The sequence below is a fragment of the Aedes albopictus genome, chromosome 3 (genome assembly GCF_035046485.1).
Source record: "Aedes albopictus strain Foshan chromosome 3, AalbF5, whole genome shotgun sequence".
NCBI classification, from domain to species: domain Eukaryota; kingdom Metazoa; phylum Arthropoda; class Insecta; order Diptera; family Culicidae; genus Aedes; species Aedes albopictus.
The window spans coordinates 195,021,379-195,039,601 of record NC_085138.1 but is presented as its reverse complement, the minus strand read 5'-3'; the positions used below and the strand labels follow the sequence as shown (position 1 = coordinate 195,039,601).

Here is an 18,223-nt window from a genome sequence, read left to right as displayed (position 1 = left end):
GGGAACCATGGCCAGTATTGCTATGCAGTCACAAGTGAATTGACGAAAAATCATAAAAAAGAGCCGTGGTGTTTTTCATCATGTTTTGCTAAATAAACGTAATTGACCCCTATCACCGGTTCTCCAGGTTGTTTCGGGTTATCCCGGAAGTTCCCGGAGTGGCCAGTGGTGACCATGTGGTCAATGATTCATCCTGACATCAGCTAATCATGCCTTACAACTTGCTGAACTTCATAACTGTAGTCAAGTCAGGTTTCATAATCTTGCAAGTAGGAGCCCGAACGCGCGCATTCCGCCACCCACGAACCACGCGTTGATAATTTCAATCAAAGCCACCCTGCCCACCTGGGTGCACCTCAGTAAAACCAGCAAAATTTTTCTAAGTCCAAATCGTAAACAACAAGGCCACGAAACGTCAAGGACTTAGAAGAATTTTCCCTAGCAACCGCGGCGTGCAGTTCCCTATATAACTTGTTCTTCCATGAATCACTATACCCGTACCGTTCTAGGTGGAGCAGATGCTAAGGTAAGTGACTATACAGTATCGGACAATAAAAATGCACCAAAGCCGTTTTCCCATACAAACTAGTCAACTTTGGATTGACATATCTCAGTTATGTCTCAACCGATTGTTTTTATTTTTCTGTGACGAACTACAAAACATTTCAATTTTCAAAAACTATAGAAAAAGTTCAGTGATAACTATTGATACAAAAGTTACAGATACCAAGACAAAAATTGATGTAGCCAAAAATGCTGAAGTCAAATCACTATGGTGTCTTCGGCAAATATGTTTCTTGTGTGATGACCAATAAATTTGTTGAGGACACCATAGCCATCTGACTTCAGCATTTTAGGCTACACAATTTTTTTGTCTTGGTGCATTTTTATTGTCAAAATTCAACCTATCTGTAACTTTTGTATCAATAGTTATCACTGAACTTTTTCTATAGTTTTTGGAAATTGAAATGTATTGTAGTTCGTCACAGAAAAATGAAAACAATCGGTTGAGACATAACTGAGATATGGCAATCCAAAGTTGACTAGTTTGTATGGGAAAACGGCTTTGGTGCATTTTTATTGTCCGATACTGTAAATCAAAGCATCCAAGTTCGATTCCCAATTATAATACAACATTATATATTTCTCTTTCAGCCACTACGAATTGTATCCTACATCTACGCCTACAAGAGCCTAATGGTAATTATGGCTAGAATTCTGTGGGACAAGTTTCATTTTTTTTGTTAGTGCTGCATAAGTGATGATTAATTGCTGAATTAAAAATGATTAAACGACTCCGACGCTTCATCTGATCCTTATCTGTTCTATAAATAGAATAATAAATTATTCCCATTCTGGATATAAGCGTTTCTTCAACCTTAATTATGCCTCTCGGAGAGCTTAAATCAACTTATGGCTGAATAAAATCACCAAAATTGGATGTTCAAGAGCTGAACAAACGATTACAGTTCTTTTGCACAGCTTTTGTTCAAATGAAGGCTGATTTGCACAAGGTACATAAGCGCTTAATCTACATCAAATTGTTACCTGGGTAGCACTCGATTCTGGAAATAACTTTCGAGGATCTGGTATGATATGACTCTGGAAATAACAGTCCAACTGGCACTTTCGAACATATTCCTTACGTTGGGAGTTTCTGCCGAACAGTAACGAATTCTCCTCCTCTTACGCTGGAGACCTCTCGGTCGCATCGCTTGCACGCGAGAGCACTGCTGCCAGCTTGTCGCCGCTCAGACCGAGTAAGTTTCGCTCACGACGGGGCGCCTCTCTAAATAGCTCATCGTTAAAGTATAATGTCTTCCACCTACGAGGGATTGGCCTTGGCCTAATCACCCGCCGCCTGCTGTTATTATAGTCGATACTGTAATGAACCGCCAGGAGATCGCTAAGAGTGTGGGCATCATCTATACCCTCCAAGTCGAACAACTTGTTAGGTCAGGCCTACAAAAAGTAACATCGACTTCCTTTGGAACTGACATTAGCCAAATCGACATTTAGCATGATCAGTGCTTCTAGCAGGATCGGAGTCCGCTAGCTCATGAAATGGCTTCAATGCCATCACCCGCTATTACCACCGGCCTTCGCCCTCTCAGATCTACCGTCATACAGTCCAGCACCTACGTGAACTGTTCGATCAAACATCGCATGACACCTACTGAAAAATATCCCGTTCACCTTGGCAACCTCGAAGCCCTCGTAAAAAGTGGACACCAACTCCTACTTAAACGAGCGCAGTCCATATCGCAGCCATTTTCCAGGACCCATCCACGACCCCGTTACCGGCGGGTACTTGGTTTGGATGCGCTATGCACAGCAGTTGCTGTTATGTGTCACAGTGGTTCAGATTCAATTGCTTAAAAAAAAAACACGGACACGTTTAGTACTTCCAGTGAGCTGTTCGCTCTTTGAAGGAAGCACGACACTAGACAACGGACTAGCATGCAACGCCCAGTGGCACAGCCGAAAACTTTTCCTGACAGCTGCGGCGGGAATCGAACCCGCGCTCCTAGCACGATGCGACTAAATGCTTGGTGACACTAGCCGCACGACCACGAAGCCACCTGCTCTTTGACTTTTTAGCTTGAACCTCTCGTCGGGTGCTTGCTTCGTGATTTTCCCGGAACAAATCAAGCACTTGGAAGAGCTTGTGCAGCCTTGTGCTTTACGGCTTTCACCTACAAAGCTCGCTCCTATCAGGGCCTTTGCAGTCCCACGACTTGTGTCGTGGTTCAAGAGACCTGAAGCAAGCTTCCGGTGACGTACAGCCCAGCGGACATACCGATTAGCTTACCTACTTTAACGGACTTGTAAGCGTCCGCCATAGGTAGCTGTATCAAAGCCACCGTAGCCGGACTGCGGTGGCCATCGTAATGAGCAGAGTTGCCGCAGTGCCGTAATAACCTTGGCCACCTCGACGCCCTCGTAAAAAGTAGACACCAACTGCTGAACGGGGTATTCACACTACATCTATATCGCTGCCATTTTCATGAACCCATCCGCGACCCAGGTGCCGTTACCGGCAGGTTCTCGGTTTGGATCCGCTATGATGGCGATATCCCCCACTTAGCGATTACCTGACACAGCAGATGCTGTGATGCGTCACAGTATTCAGGTTCAACTGCATTACTTGCTCTTTGACTTGTCATCATGGACCTCACGATGGTTGCTTGCTGTTCGTGGGTTTCCCGGAACAAGTCAAGCTCTTGGAAGGGCTCGTGCAGCCTTGTGCCTTATGGTCTTCATCTACATATCGCCTACAAAGCTCGCTCCTGTCAGGGCCATTGGAGTCCTTGTGTACTGGTGAGCTTACCTACTTTAACGGAAGCGTAAGCGTTCGCTACAGGTAGCCGTACCAAGGCCACCTGTGTCACAATTAGGCTATTCCGTAGCCGAATGGCTGCGGTGGCCACCTGTACCTCGCACTGTCTGTTGCCGCAGTGCCGAAATGAGCTTCTATTGTGAGACCCCATACTTCTACACCTCTTCCGCCAGACACTGTAGGCGGTGCACCTTCAGATCGAGGATCATTCCGCCGGTACGACTACGTCAAATGTCTATACTCTTCTCGCACTTGGTACCTGCCCTACTTCCTTTCCTTGGCCTGGTGGCCCTGTACTCCTACTCCTCTGACTTTTCTCCCGCTTCCTCCTCATATTTTCTGTGGTCCAGAGGCGTCCTTTCTCTGACCCGCCCTATCCTGTGGTGGTTGAAAACCTACAAATGGTCGTAACCCCCTGTTCCCTTCGATCCGAGACGGCCCAGCTTTTCTAGGCCCATCCTTTCCAGCTTTCTGGGACGCCTGGCAGCCCAAGTAACACAACTTGTTATATTACTGTATAAAATACATGTTTCATACAAACGTACATGTTTTGTTTCAAATACAGAAAACGTTTTTTCGTACACTTATATCACCGAAAAAGCGCAAAAAATGGCGGCTTATAAAACATCCTTGATGTTACTAAAGATGTTTTTCTTTACATTATTATAACATAAATTTAAGTATAGAATATGTTCTCAGAAACATCGTAACAACATACTTATTACTAACACGAAAAATACAAATTATCAATCGCGCACTGCAAATGAATATGTCACCTATTATGTATGTCATTTTTAGTAATGGCTCAAAATAATTTTCAAGTCTCACATTTCATTTGTAAGATGCCTTCTCGATGGGCATTATGACTTAATTTCGTGTGCCATTCAATATTTATGGTGAAATAATCACTTTCACTCTTCATAAATTCATTCGCTTTCAATCGGATTGAAAGCAAGAAAGAAGATTTTTGTCATTTCTCTTATTTTTGTGAGATATTCCAACACGTTTTCGGAAATGCAACATGGTGGGTTCTTGTCACAGTAACGTCAGGAAGTTTTGGAATGATATTTTCAATTATATTGTATTATTGATGTGCTTTTAGGCTACAGAATTTTTATTTGTTATCAATAAGTCAATTATATTATTTCATGTTCAAACTGGCCAGATAAATAATTATTGGGAGATAAATTTGCAGATGAAAATTCGGCTGTACATAAGTGTCAAAGTGAAACTTTTACGCCGGCACTGTATTTTTTTCTGGCCTGATAGAAACAAACTTAAAAAAATTGGAAGTACGTTTAAATTACATTTGTTGTACATCACAATAACATGTTTGTCGAAAACTACTTGTATTGTTTGAAATACATTGAAAAAACATCATAACAACGTATTTGCAACATCCATTTCTAAATAGCATACAACAATGTGATTTTTGTTTTTTTGATACCTGTTCTGCCGCATGCAGCATAGTTGTCCCATGTTAATAGGGATTCCCATAGAACATGGGACAAATATGCTGCACACGGTTTTGAACATAAATATAACAATAACAAAGAAAGAGTGCAGTACCCGGAGTGAATCTGAATAAATAAATTTATAACATTTTGCTGGCATTAAAACAGTGTTTCTAGCGAGATTTGATAACCACGTAAGTACTCAAAGTGATTATTAGATAAAAGGAGGCTTTACAATGAAGTGAAGTTCAAAGGTGGCTACCTTCTTCCGAGCCATTCTGGCCCAAAGTGAACTCCACAGTCGCTAAGCTTTTTAGAGAATACTGACTTTGCTATGTGCCTACCTGGTAAGCAAATTCGGTCCAAACGACGATTAAATATTAAGCCCCAACCATCAGCATAAAGCAAAGCATAAAATATGAGTGTCGTATCATAAGTATAATTTGTAGTTTTAAGTGCAAGACATGTTTCATGAATTGATTTAAATTGAGTGATGGGAGACATCATTCTGAAAAAATATATACATTAACGCATAGAATACGTAAAAATAACGTATTTGTAACAGATTTGAGACCATATGTTATAACTATGTGCTGCTGATGTTTTAGATATCATCTTTAATTGAAAGAAGGCGATTATACAAAAACTAGTGTAATCAACGTTAAATTTACGTTACTATAACTTGTGGTGATGTAGATAAGATTTGTCAGTAGCTTGTTACTGCCAAACATAGTTAAAACATGATTTCAACATAAGATGTATACAGATACGAGTATAGTACTGTACTATAACATCTTTTTCAAATTTAATTTTCAAAGATGTTTTCTGTGTTACTTGGGAGAGATTCTCTCGGAGTTAACAACCTCCTGGCCTTGCGAGTGCCGTCTGGTAGCTTCTCATCTAACGGCTGCCACGCTTGCTTCACTGATTGCCTGTCGTCAGTAATGGCGTCCTGTGTACTCTTTGGGTTACCCGCGAGTGCGAAAGCCTCCATCTGGGAAGACTTTTGCTTGACGAGCTCTGCTGCTGCCGCAGTTGCCATAGGTTTTTCATGACCCTGCTTGGCAAGCATCGTTGACTAAGAAAGTTTCAACATGGTCTGCTTGAAGTCCTTGCTTATGTTCGACTTTGAGGACGTAAAGTCAAATTACTAATCCACTAACTCAATGGAAAATGTCTTCAAAAATTTCTTGTATTAATGCTGAATAAGCAAGCAGGCTCTGCTTATTATACAGATTTCTAGACTTCAAGAGTTACTCCAGTATTTAGAAGAAAGTTTTTTCCAATATTTCCGGTGTAATATCTTGAGCAATTGAACAAAAATATGTAGCTCAAATGTGAAAACATTGCCGGTATCGAGCTTTTTTTTGTAAATTCCTTAGTCCAACGCCGTTTTGTCCAGCAGTGTAATAAATGAGGTTTGGACGCCATATGCTAAAATCAATTTTGATGAAATGACAGGGGATTGATTTTAAATTAATTATTTTCTGCGTAACGTGGCCTCTAATCAATGCAAATTAAGAGCCTCTGTTCCCGTTCTGGGTATAAAACACGTCGCACCGCAACAGGAACAGTGACAACGCCGCATGCTGTAGTAGTACGCTTGCTACCCCTACACGTCAGGGCTCCAGTTGATACTGTCGCTCGGGGGCAAAAAAGCGGCACAGAACAGCAAACATCTTTCCAAAAGTTAGTGGTGTGATAGACCGCTACGTAACTATTTGGACGCATGTGATGTCATGTATATGCAACGAGGGCTTCCGTGTGTATGGTTTAATGGAGTGTATGAACAAAGCTCCCAACGGATTCGGTGCGATATCAGCTATCAGGAACACTCTAAAGTTGCAACGTTGCGCGTTGCATAAACTGTTGGGCGTAGCAAAAAGCTACAAATGAGATAGTATATTCAATTTGTCTTTAGCAATTTGGATTCAGTAAAAAGTGAACTGAAAGTCAGGATCAATTTATTAAAATATGCCCTGCTGAACGACCGAGTCATGTGAAACCCCAAAAAAATCTATGAACACTTTTTATTTCCATTGCTGGGGTTTTCGACATTGATGGATAGATAAAATATTTCAATGTTCTATAGGTTTCGTCTATATGTTCAAATACAAATTTTTTGCTACAAATTAGGAATATAAAAACGGCATCATTTATATTCCATTATGCTCAAATAAGTTGTTACACCAGAAAACAGAAAAATAATAAACTCAGGTGAAAGGATTGGATTAAAAATAGAATCCGCTATTTTTAAATATCCGACCTTCAATTTCAAACTCGAAACATGATAATGTCATATGCCATCCCAACAGGTTCATCCAGAATTTGCAGTTCTAGTTCTAGGTAAGCGCTGAAAATTGAGCTTAACAAGAGCGTGCCCAATTCCCTATCACGCGAGATAAAAATAAATACAATATCAATTGATTTTGTTTATGCACTGAATAATGCAAATATTAGCCTCCGTCATTTCATGTGGGAAATAAATTTACGCCGCTGATGGAATCTAAATTGAAATCGAAGACTTTATTTTCTAATATAAATGTAAATAATGTTGACGCTGCTACTGGTTTTCTGTATATATACTGACTGCCGCTACTATGCTGCCACTTGCTGCGGTTTTTGTGTGGTATCGAAGAAGAAGGGCTAGGCTAGGCTAGGAGCTTAACACGGTGTGGTATAGGAAATAAAAACCATTCGAGCGGAGGGAAAACCAGCACAATGCAGTCTGGCATGATTTCACTCCTCGGCAGGAATTTGAGGAACGGAACGAATTTACTTTAGATTGTGAGTTTCTACGAAATTCCACACAATTCACAACTCCGGGTTGCGATGCAAAAATGTGAACTATTCAACACATTACATTCGCGTGAATTGTGCTCTCATTGGTTTCGAAGAAACGGGTGCTTTACTTTGACCTCGAGGTGTAGGTTTAATGCACAACATCAAATTTTAATCATTTATGCCAAATTGATGTGTTATACAACTCTGACAAAACTTTTGTAAATAAACTAATATCTAATAAACTAATATATGAACCATAATTTTGAACAAATAATAAATATAAATATATAAAAACCTAACCTAAGGAATTGAAGTAAGAAAATTAGATAATTACCTCCGTAGAAGTTGTCTCCGTTAGACTCGGCCCATGTCTGTGCGTCTCTAGTCACGCACTCTGCGAAGGGTCCGCAAGTCATCCTCTACTTGATCAACTTGATCGATCCACCTAGCACGCTGCACATCACGGTGTAGAGATTAGGGTTGGTACAACCAGTGTAATTAAAAACAAATAAGAGTGTATAAACATCGCAGGTAAATCATTTGGAAATCATCGACGTCTGCCATCAGTTGGCTGCCATGCAAAGAGGAATGGGAAATGCAATCAAACTGGTATGTGTGTTGAGTGAGATGAACCTTTCCAGCTAGGCGAGGTTTATGCTCCCGCCAACGAGAACGATGAGGGAAAAGTAAGTATGAAATAGCTCGGGTGATGTGTGTGTGGGTGTGTGTATGGGTGGAAGAAGTAACAAGAGAGAAAGGTAGAGTAGACTGAAAGAAGAAAGAACGAAAGAGAGGGGCTGTGAGTACAGGCTTTGAGACCAGAACGATCGACTGAGCTTGCCATTCTGTTAGTGATTTTCAAAGATATCGCACGCGTTCGTTAGTGTCGCGCAGTTGGGGAAGAAAGATGGCGTCCAAAAGGAGGGAATTCGACAATGGTGCAGCCGAGACTCCCGCTCGGTAAGTATTATTAGGGAAAGCTACAATTATTATTGTTGTAGCCGTCGGTAGAAACCGGAATAGATTTTCTTGAAACGAATCTGATGAGTTTCGTGTGTGTTAGAAAGCGGGGTGAAAATTGCCGGAAAAGAAACATGGCGGAGGATAGATGTAAAATGTGCTTCGGAGTAACACGAGTTGGATGAGAGATGTTGAAAAATGGAAAAGTCGATTTGGAAGAGAAACGAACGAAATCAGTTGGGAAAAAAATAAAGTGAGTTGAAAGTGACGAAGCCAAAGATAGGACCTGGTTGGAAAAAAACGGTATGAGAAGTAAAGGAAAAAATGGTGGAAAAATGAGAGAAAAAAACGGTGTGAGGAAAAAGGCAAAAAAAAAAAAAATGGTAAAAAAAGGTTGTCAAAAGAAAAAATGGCAAAAAAAAGGAAACATTATGGTAAAACAATCGAAATCGGATGCAAAGTTAAAAAAAAGTGAAATTGAAGAGAAGTGAAACTAATGAATGCAAAGAAAGAAAGAGAAACCAGGCTTAGTGGGAAAAAAATATACGAGAAGTAGAAGCAAAAAAAAAAAACGTGGCAGTACAGAAAGCGAAAAAAAGTATATTTTAGTAACAAGGTGAAAGAAATCGAAAAAAAAAACAAAACGAAGTTGAAAGAAAATAATGGCAAAATAACAGTTACGAGAGTTATAAGAAATGGTTTCGTTTGTTTACGTGGGCACGAATGTGATTGCATAATGCACGAGAGGATACGCAATTTAATTGAAAATGATAAATGAAAGCTTATCTGATTAGTATGGAAAAATGACTATTACGTTTGTTGCATTTATACTTACAGTAAATCGATGAAAAAGGCCTCAAAATGGGAAGCGGTAATGAAAGAGCTGTCGGAGTCAAAGGTGCTTAATGTTCAGATGAAGGAGGAGTTGAATAAGGCGCGCGAAACGATTGCTTCGCTGCAAGTCAGTCTAAATACGCCACGTAGTGAAACGAGCGAGGTTCGAAGCGAGGAGTTCATTGGAGGCTTGGGTCCGTCTAGTACTCACCGTCACGGTCCACAGGCAGGAGAATCCAATGCGGAAATGACACGATTCATGTCATCCGTAAACCAAATCTCGGTGTCCTCTATCTCGGTTCCGGAATGCAAGCCGTCGTTCGAACTCGAAGAAATCGGAAGACACGATTTTGAAGTATGGAAGGATCTGTTGACTGACTCCATGAAACTGGCTGGTGTGTCGGACGAAGCAACGCAGTTTATCGTCTTCAAAGTTAAGGCCGGTCAAAAATTGCTGGACGTCTTCAAGAATACGAAGTCGGTCGAGAACGCCCCGAATGAGCTCAACTTCCCGTTCTCGAACGCAATGTATCGTCTGAACACGTACTTCTCTTCGGGAGCAGATGTAATGCTCCAGAGGCGAAAGCTGGCACTCATTTCGCAGAAGACGGATGAATCGGATGTGGCTTTCCTGATGCGCGTTGGGGCGATTGCTCGGATGTGCGAATTCGGCGATGACAAGGAATTTGAGGAGATCGCCAGAGCGGTGGCCGAGCACGCGAAAAACCGAGATGTGCGCACTACGGCATTGAAATTACTGAGCCGTAATGGAGCATTTACGGATCTGGTTGACAAGGTCCGTGAATTAGAAACGATTCGCTTGAACGAGGACTTCTTCAATCTGAAGCATGGTAAGCCGGACTCAGTCATGGTAGCTCGTGTTGCAACGACCCCCGTGAGGCAGTTAGCTGACCAGAGGGGACGCTCAGGAAAATTCGGAGCTTCCAGTCGTGGGAGGTACGTAGGACAAAGATATCGGTATGAAGGTAGCTCTTCCGGCCGTGGTAGAGGATCTGGCTCATGGCGTGGAACAACAGGCGCGATTCCAGAACGCTGCTTTAGATGCCACAGCTTGTATCACAAATCGTTCAACTGCAGCGCAGTGGATAAAATCTGTTTGAATTGCGGTGGCAAAGGCCATCTCCAGCGGGCTTGCCGATCGTTGATGCGAGGAGATAGTAGTCGGTTGGAAAACGAAAGATCATCCGACATGAGGGCATCGGACGTCGCTGCGATTTCCAAAGTGGAGCATAATCAGGTTGATAAGGCAGCTGAAGACAAAGTAAGTGAAGTTGTTTGAACTGACCGAAGCGTTGATACCTGAAATAAGGAAAGTTATTTTATTCGTCATCTTCTATACAGAGAAAAATTGAATTCAGAACAAAAATGACACAAATAAATAAATAGTTAAAACAAAATTAATCATCCCTTATTTCAGGATGTTGACCGCCTTTAAGTATAGTATTGATTTGATTTATACATAACTTGATTTATGACTACAGGTATCGAAAACGCATGTGCAGGAGGCATATGATATAGCGCTCGTATCGTTGGGTAAAGATAGTGGAATGATTTCGGCATCGGTAGCGGGGATGAAATGTGAATTCCTCATAGACTCCGGCGCGCAAGTAAACACGTTGTCAGAATACTGTTTCAGCCAACTATGCGAAGATGGAGTCTATAGAGAGGGTTTGCATAACATTCAACAGGGAACAGATCGGGCACTGAAGTCATATGCATCGGAAGGCGAGATACCAGTTCTTGGAACTTTCGAGGCATTTTTGTTCATATCGCAGGATCGTCCCGTGTTTCTGGAGAAATTTTATATCGTAAGAGATTCGCAGTCACTTCTGGGCCGTCCTACTGCTACGAGATACTGCGTGCTTCTGTTGGGCCTGCAAGTACCAGTGATTGCGTCTGATGCGGCACATCCGAAAGCTCTTCAGCAGACGGCAATAGCGGCGGTGTCGTTGTCCGACGTGTTCCCCAAGTTCAACATTCCACCGGCTGAAATCAGGTATGATACGACAAAACCACCTTGCAGAAATATTTTCTTCAATATTCCGTTGGCGGTGAAACCGTTGGTAGAACAAAGGTTGCAGCAACTGGTAGCGTCCGACATTATTGAATGCGTTGAAGATGACATGGATGTATCATTCTGCTCCTCGATGTTGGTCATCCCTAAGGGTAAAGAAGATTTCCGACTAGTGATTGATCTCCGCGGACCAAACCAATATATTCTACGAACCCCTTTCGCAATGCCCACCCTAGAACAAATTCTAGCGGAACTGGAAGGGGCCACCTGGTTTTCGACCATCGATTTGAGTAATGCGTTCTTTCATATCGAACTCCATGAAAATAGTCGGCATCTCACCAATTTTCTGACGGAGTTCGGTATGTACCGCTGCGTTCGCTTGCCTTTTGGTTTGTGTAATGCCCCAGACATCTTCCAAGAGGTAATGCAGCGGAAGATTCTGGGAGGATGCAAGGGGGTCAAAAACTACCAGGACGATGTATTGGTATTTGGACGAACAAAACAGGAGCACGACCAAAATTTGGCGGTGGTTCTCGAGCGGCTAAAGGAACATGACGTCAGAATAAACCATACAAAGTGCTTGTTCGGAAGTCAGCAAGTAGAGTTCTTGGGGTTTGTTCTGACGGCTCATGGTTGGCAAATCGAAGAGGAAAAATTGAACGCTATAAGGAATTTCAGGAGACCAGAAAATTGTGCGGAGCTTAAACTCTTAAGAGTTTCCTCGGGCTGATCACCTTTGTTGATAAATTTCTCGTACATCGAGCTTCGGCAACGAAATGTCTCCGGGCCTTAGCTAGCGCGGAAAAGTTTTACTGGACGGATGAAGAGGAAACTGAGTTCGTGAATTTGAAGCAGAATACTTTGGAAAGGATCAAGACGTTGGGATATTTCTGTAACACCGATCGAACAGAATTGTTCGTGGATGCGTCAGCAGCGGGGCTAGGTGCGATCCTGGTCCAGTTCTCGGAGGCAGATGTTCCCAGGATAATTGCGTGCGCCTCTAAAGCTTTAACAGCAACAGAGCAAAAATATCCCCAGACCCATAGAGAAGCCCTGGCGGTAGTTTGGGGCGTCGAACGGTTTTCGTTCTATCTAACGGGAAGGCCATTTGTTGTGAGAACGGATGCAGCTGCAAATGAGTTTATTTTCAACAACAACTATCGAATTGGAAAACGGGCTATATCGAGAGCTGAAGCGTGGGCGCTGCGGCTACAGCCCTACGATTTCACTATCGAAAGAGTTTCCAGCGAGGACAATGTGGCGGACGTTTTTTCTAGACTGATATCTTGCGCTCAAGCGGCGAAACCATTTGAGGACGACAATGGAAACCACATGTTGTTCGCATTGGATGGAGGTATGGATATTACGTTGTCGGAAATAGAGAAGGAATCTGAACAAGATGAGGAAATGCAGCAACTATGTTTGGCGCTTCAACTGGACGAGTGGCCACGCAATTTGCGTCCTTTCGAGCCGCAAAAGAAGGACCTTCACAGCTTGGGTTTCCTCGTCTTCAAAGCAGATAAAATAGTTCTGCCGCTGTCTCTTCGGAATAAGGCGTTAGAGGCGGCGCATGGTGGCCACGTCGGAGAGATGGCCATGAAAAGAGTGATGCGAGAGTTCTTTTGGTGGCCAGGGATGTCGAAGGCCACGGCATCCTTCGTGAAGAACTGCGGAACGTGTACGATGTTAGGCAGGAAAAACCCCCCCGTGCCACTCTCGTCGAGAGAACTTCCAGACGGTCCATGGGAGATCCTGCAAGTCGATTTTCTATCGGCACCTGGATTCGGTTCGGGAGAATTTCTCGTCGTGGTAGACACGTACTCCCGTTATTTGGCGGTTACTGAAATGCGACGGTTGACAGCAGGTAGTACCAACGCTGCTTTGTGCGAGATTTTCAAGGTTTGGGGTTGTCCGAAGATCCTTCAGAGTGACAATGGACCCCCATTCCAAAGTGCTGAATTTTCTAGCTTTTGGGAGGACCGAGGAGTGAGAGTACGAAAATCTATACCTCTATGTCCACAAACAAATGGGGTAGTGGAACGTCAAAATCAGGGCTTAGTCAAAGCTCTGGCGGCCTCGAAAATCGATAATGAAAGTTGGAGACTTGCCCTGGATCGGTATGTACATTACCATAATACCGTGGTCCCACATTCACGGCTCAGAGTTACCCTGTATGAATTGTTAGTGGGATGGAAGTACCGCGGGACATTCCCCAGTTTGTGGACTGAAGCAAATGAAGGAAAACTGGATCGTACCGATGTTCGTGAACTTGATTCAAAAGCGAAGCTGGTTAGTAAACAATACGCGGTTGAGAGGCGAGGAGCCAGGAATACTGATATTCGAATCGGAGACACGGTTCTGGTAGCTCAACAGAAGAAGTCAAAATCCGATCCGACCTTCTCTTCCGAACGTTTCACGGTCGTGGCCATGCAAGGTTGTAAAGTGGTCGTGATGAGTGGTAACGGTGTCCAATATACGAGGAGCATCAACGACATCAGGAAACCGCCGAGAGTAGAAAGCACCGAAAGCGTCCTGGAGGATACGGCAACTTCTCGCGATACTCAGTTGGAACCGGAATCTTCGCGGGGTTCGTTCCCGTTACCAGAGTTGGAAGAAACAGTGGCAGCGCAACCGCTACTAACAGGTGTTCAACAAAGCCAGCGTCAGCTTCGAACAAGAGGAGCCCTGAAGAGACCGGCGAAATACAATGATAACTTCGTCTACCGTGTTTATCAGTAGACTTCCTATTTGCATTTTGATTTAATCACACACGGAGCAACTGCGTAAACTTTTATGGATCGGTTTTGCTACAATAAATAAATTTTGAATTAATAAATTTGGTGTCTAACTTACTTGAGAAGGCTGTGGACATGTGGATTTTGATCTGACAGCGATGAGTCGAAAAAAATGGGAAAATGTGCACGCTAAGGTCAATTTACCCAAATATGAGTAAAGTATACTCATAATCGCCAAAAAGTGCACAACCTCATTTTATGGGTAAAGTGGCTTTACTAACTTATGGGTAAACGAGCACTACCCAAATATGAGTAATTGTGCTAACGAAAAATATAGGTAAATTTTACTCATATTTGCGTAATGAGATTGTGTTATAACTTTCAAAGTTTTCTCGGAAAAAAAATGATGAAACATACATATAATTGGTTTTTCTTTTTACTTAATTTAAACTTTATTAACTTTGATAGTTACATTCTACTCACTTATAAATAATCTATTGTACTCCGACTCCCAGAGGTTCAGACTTCTGTGCATTGGCTTGGCGCTTCCGGACGGTATAATCAGGATGAGTCGCTCAGACGGGTTGCGGTTGGCTCTGGTGCGGGAGAATCGGAATCGTCGATCTGGTTGGGGAGTACTGATGGAAAACACACGTGATGTTTTTTATGGGAATGTTGTAACAGGCTATTGATTCAGAGTAGTTTTGATCGGATCACCGTTTCCTTGCCACTACAACCAAATTCGGCCTCTCTGGAGTTCGCAGTTTATATGATGACTGGATGAATTGTTGAGGGACACGCTCGGGGACACTTAGTGCTGCAAAAGCTTGATATGGAAATTCCATGGGCGATTCGCGATATCGTACAAAGATATCCATTATCATTGGGACCTGAAATTATAATAAAAAAGTTACCAATTGAACTATTTATTGCTATTTGTCTTAATTGCTTGCCTTTTTCAAATCACATGGATTTTATCTCGGATTTTATTAAACCTTCCCTGCTCAAGTGATGCCAATTGTTAATCACACAGGTTTTTTCTTGCTCCCGGCGCTACCGCCCGGTTATTTGAAGAAAAGACGGTACCGGTGGTAATCCAGCAGAGTCCCTGACAGAGTCCGGGCTATTGATTGTGGTTGATTATGAGAAGGTTCTGGAACCGAATTCGGTCTTGCTGGACGGAGGAGTTCGTGTGCTGAATGTGGCAAGCGATCAAGAGAATCTTTCATCATTGTGACCTGAAATGATAAATAATATAGAGAAATAATCAATTAAATGAAAGTTTAACTATTTATTCGCCCCCAAAACGACGATTCAACCGCTTGGGAGTGTTGTCGTCGTCGTGATGATGCTTCCCGAAAGCAATGTCAAATTCATTCAGGGTTTCAAAACATTGGATAGAAATTCATTATTTTTACAGTCAGATTGAGATTTACGAGTAAATGAGTGTGATACGAAGGTATAACTGTTTGTTCTGAGCATAACAGTATTTTTTACGGCAGTGAAAACTAATTAGAAGTACGATATTTCTGGGTCTGAAAATTGTTCAGGCGAAGTGGATAGCAAATCTAACCTAGAATATCCTATAATTCTAACCTCAACTCCTCACTTGCACGAGCCGGATCTCATTTTTCACGGAAATGGTGGAACAAAATGCAAAACTAATGTACGTGCGACCGAGGGAATTGAAAGTTCTACCATTCCCACTTAAAAAAATTGTCGGATGTGGGTTGTAAGTAGGAAAAATAAAATAATTCCCCCAACAGATTATGTTGATAGGTATGTAAAAAAGGTAAACATCATCAGTTCGGTAGTTGCGCTACCGAAACAAAGATGGGTAACAGTATGTTTTGTTTTGCCCTTGAAAGCCAATTGGCTTACCTTTTAATGAAATCTGTTTTTTTTAGAAGTTCCTGCGCCAGCGTGTTGATCAGTCTGTTTTTGACAAACACTTTTATTTTTCAGCCAAATATGGGTAAAGTTCAGTTACCCATATTTGGGTAAATTGACTTTACTGGTAATATGAGCAAATTTTACCGTTTTTTTCAGTATATTTTACCCATATTATGGGTTTTAAATGCAAAACCCAAATATGGGTAAATCGACTACCTATTTATATTGTCTATCCGGTTAAAATCAAGACAGACATTCAATCAAAAATTGCCATTTTCTTGGTCCACAAGTGTCGCATCTGTTTCGCATCTAGTGCGCTGTGTAGCTGACAACAACGGGAAGGATGCGCACTACTTTTGACATGATTCAAAAACGTCGCGAGTTGGGTCGCGTCGCGACTTGATTGTGCGAAGTCCGGTTTGGTGGCGGCCCGACAATAGGTAAACTGACCTTAGCGTGTAAAGAGCTATGTCTAGAACAGGGTGCACTTCTACGACACCGAGGAAGGAAAGATGAGCTACAAAATCACCGAGGAGGGGATTGAAGGAACAGAAGAGAATGAAGGACACCTCCAGGCTTCTAAATGATGTTAATAGATTAACCACGATTGACTCTAAGATGTATTTCCATAAAGTCTGTTCCAAACCGTTTGTCTTTCTTCCAAGTGTCTTAAAGCCAATCAAAAGAATCAAATCTTACTATGTTAAAAAAATCAAAGTAAACCTAAATGTTTGGATGCAACGATGTAAGAGCTTGAAAAGGGAATACAATTTGGCTGTTAGGTTTTAAAGCTACCATATTCACCAGTTTTCATGAATAATGGTAATAAATTGGCTGTCAGTTGCAAAACTTTTGCATATAATACGCTTTAAAGGATTTCCTCTTTGTACTTTTGTTATGCAAATACGAGATCGAAACACTTCCACACAATTTGCCGCTGTCAACATCGATGGACGGTATTGAAACCCTGTCTGGACGTATCATTTATTTGCTTTCAGTTATATGTATGATTAATGCCATGCCGTATATCAAATTGTATCGCTTATAACTTTAACGATATCGACCGTGCGCATAAAAAATATCATTTAAATTCAGAATCAGGTGCTGGTTCGTCAGCGCTTGCATCGGGATTTTTTTTCGTACGCTGCATTACGCATTCATACACTTTTCCGCACTTGCACGTGGTGTTTATACCGTACACTGGGGATATGCAATGCCATAAAAAATATATCTTCTACATGCTTTGAGCTACGGTATTGATTGGGAGAAGTTTTTAAAAAGAACAAAAAAGCCTACTACAAAATTAGTAAACTATTGATCGTAATGCACTTGTGCTAAAATTTCCAATAATTGTCTCACATTGCCTCATCCTGCTCTATGTAAGCAAAGTGCAGCTGCAAACGACCAATTTTGTTCGTTCGTCCCATCCCAAATAAGTATACACTGCGGATATGTCCTTCGCGCTCTCGGTGGAAGTGATAACAGTGTAATAATAATGAATAAACAATCATGGTTCTGCAAATAGTGAATTCAACTGGTATATTTGCTTTCCATTACGATCGAAAGTGTTATTTCTGCCTTTAGGTCCGGTAAATAGGTTAAATGAATATTGAGAGCGCATACATCACATAGTTGCATCCGTGAAAGTGGACAAAAAGTGGATATAACTATTAATTGTATTATAGACAATGTATGTTGTAGTTACCGATAATGTAACGATGGTTTGTGTAAGGTCAAAATATTGCACATATCTTCACACACGTGATAGTACTAGGGTGCCTGTACCAGTTATCGCACTACCTAAGGAAAACTACTTCTACAAAAATAAGAAGAAGACCGACGAATGTCGTCGATATGTCAAATGATAGATTTGTTTTCATACTTTACAGAAAAAATATAAAATCTGAGCCAAACCCACTTTTACTATTTATAACGGTGTGTGCCAATGATAGGAACCCTGTACCAGTTATGGACATACTTTTTAATTTCGGTTCCACTTCGCACTATTTACATGTATTCCTTATGGAATTTGCCATAACTGGTACACTATGGCGAAATAGGGTGCAAGGAAGCCGAAATTTTAAGGAAAATGATTTATTTCTATCATAATCTGAGCAAATTGTGAAATTTGAATGAGTGCAATCATCTTTTATGAACGTGATCGATTGTTCGCATATTTTTTCTTGAT

At 41.7% G+C, this 18,223-nt stretch overlaps 1 protein-coding gene and 1 long non-coding RNA gene across 2 annotated transcripts; one reads left to right on the top strand and one right to left on the bottom strand.

Moving 5' to 3' along the window:
* Nucleotides 1-8,049: 8,049 nt before the first annotated feature.
* On the top strand, nt 8,050-10,804 carry LOC115261171 (uncharacterized). The gene is made up of 2 exons (XM_029862530.2): nt 8,050-8,538; nt 9,376-10,804. The coding sequence occupies exons 1-2, from the start codon at nt 8,486-8,488 to the stop codon at nt 10,670-10,672; spliced, it is 1,350 nt and encodes a 449-aa protein (XP_029718390.2). The 5' UTR covers nt 8,050-8,485; the 3' UTR covers nt 10,673-10,804.
* Nucleotides 10,805-14,565: 3,761 nt separating this feature from the next.
* LOC134284114 (uncharacterized) lies at nt 14,566-16,169 on the bottom strand. The gene is made up of 2 exons (XR_009995629.1): nt 16,024-16,169; nt 14,566-15,380 (listed from the first exon to the last, which is right to left on the bottom strand). It is a non-coding gene; the product is annotated as an uncharacterized LOC134284114 (long non-coding RNA).
* Between the last annotated feature and the right edge of the window lie 2,054 nt (nt 16,170-18,223).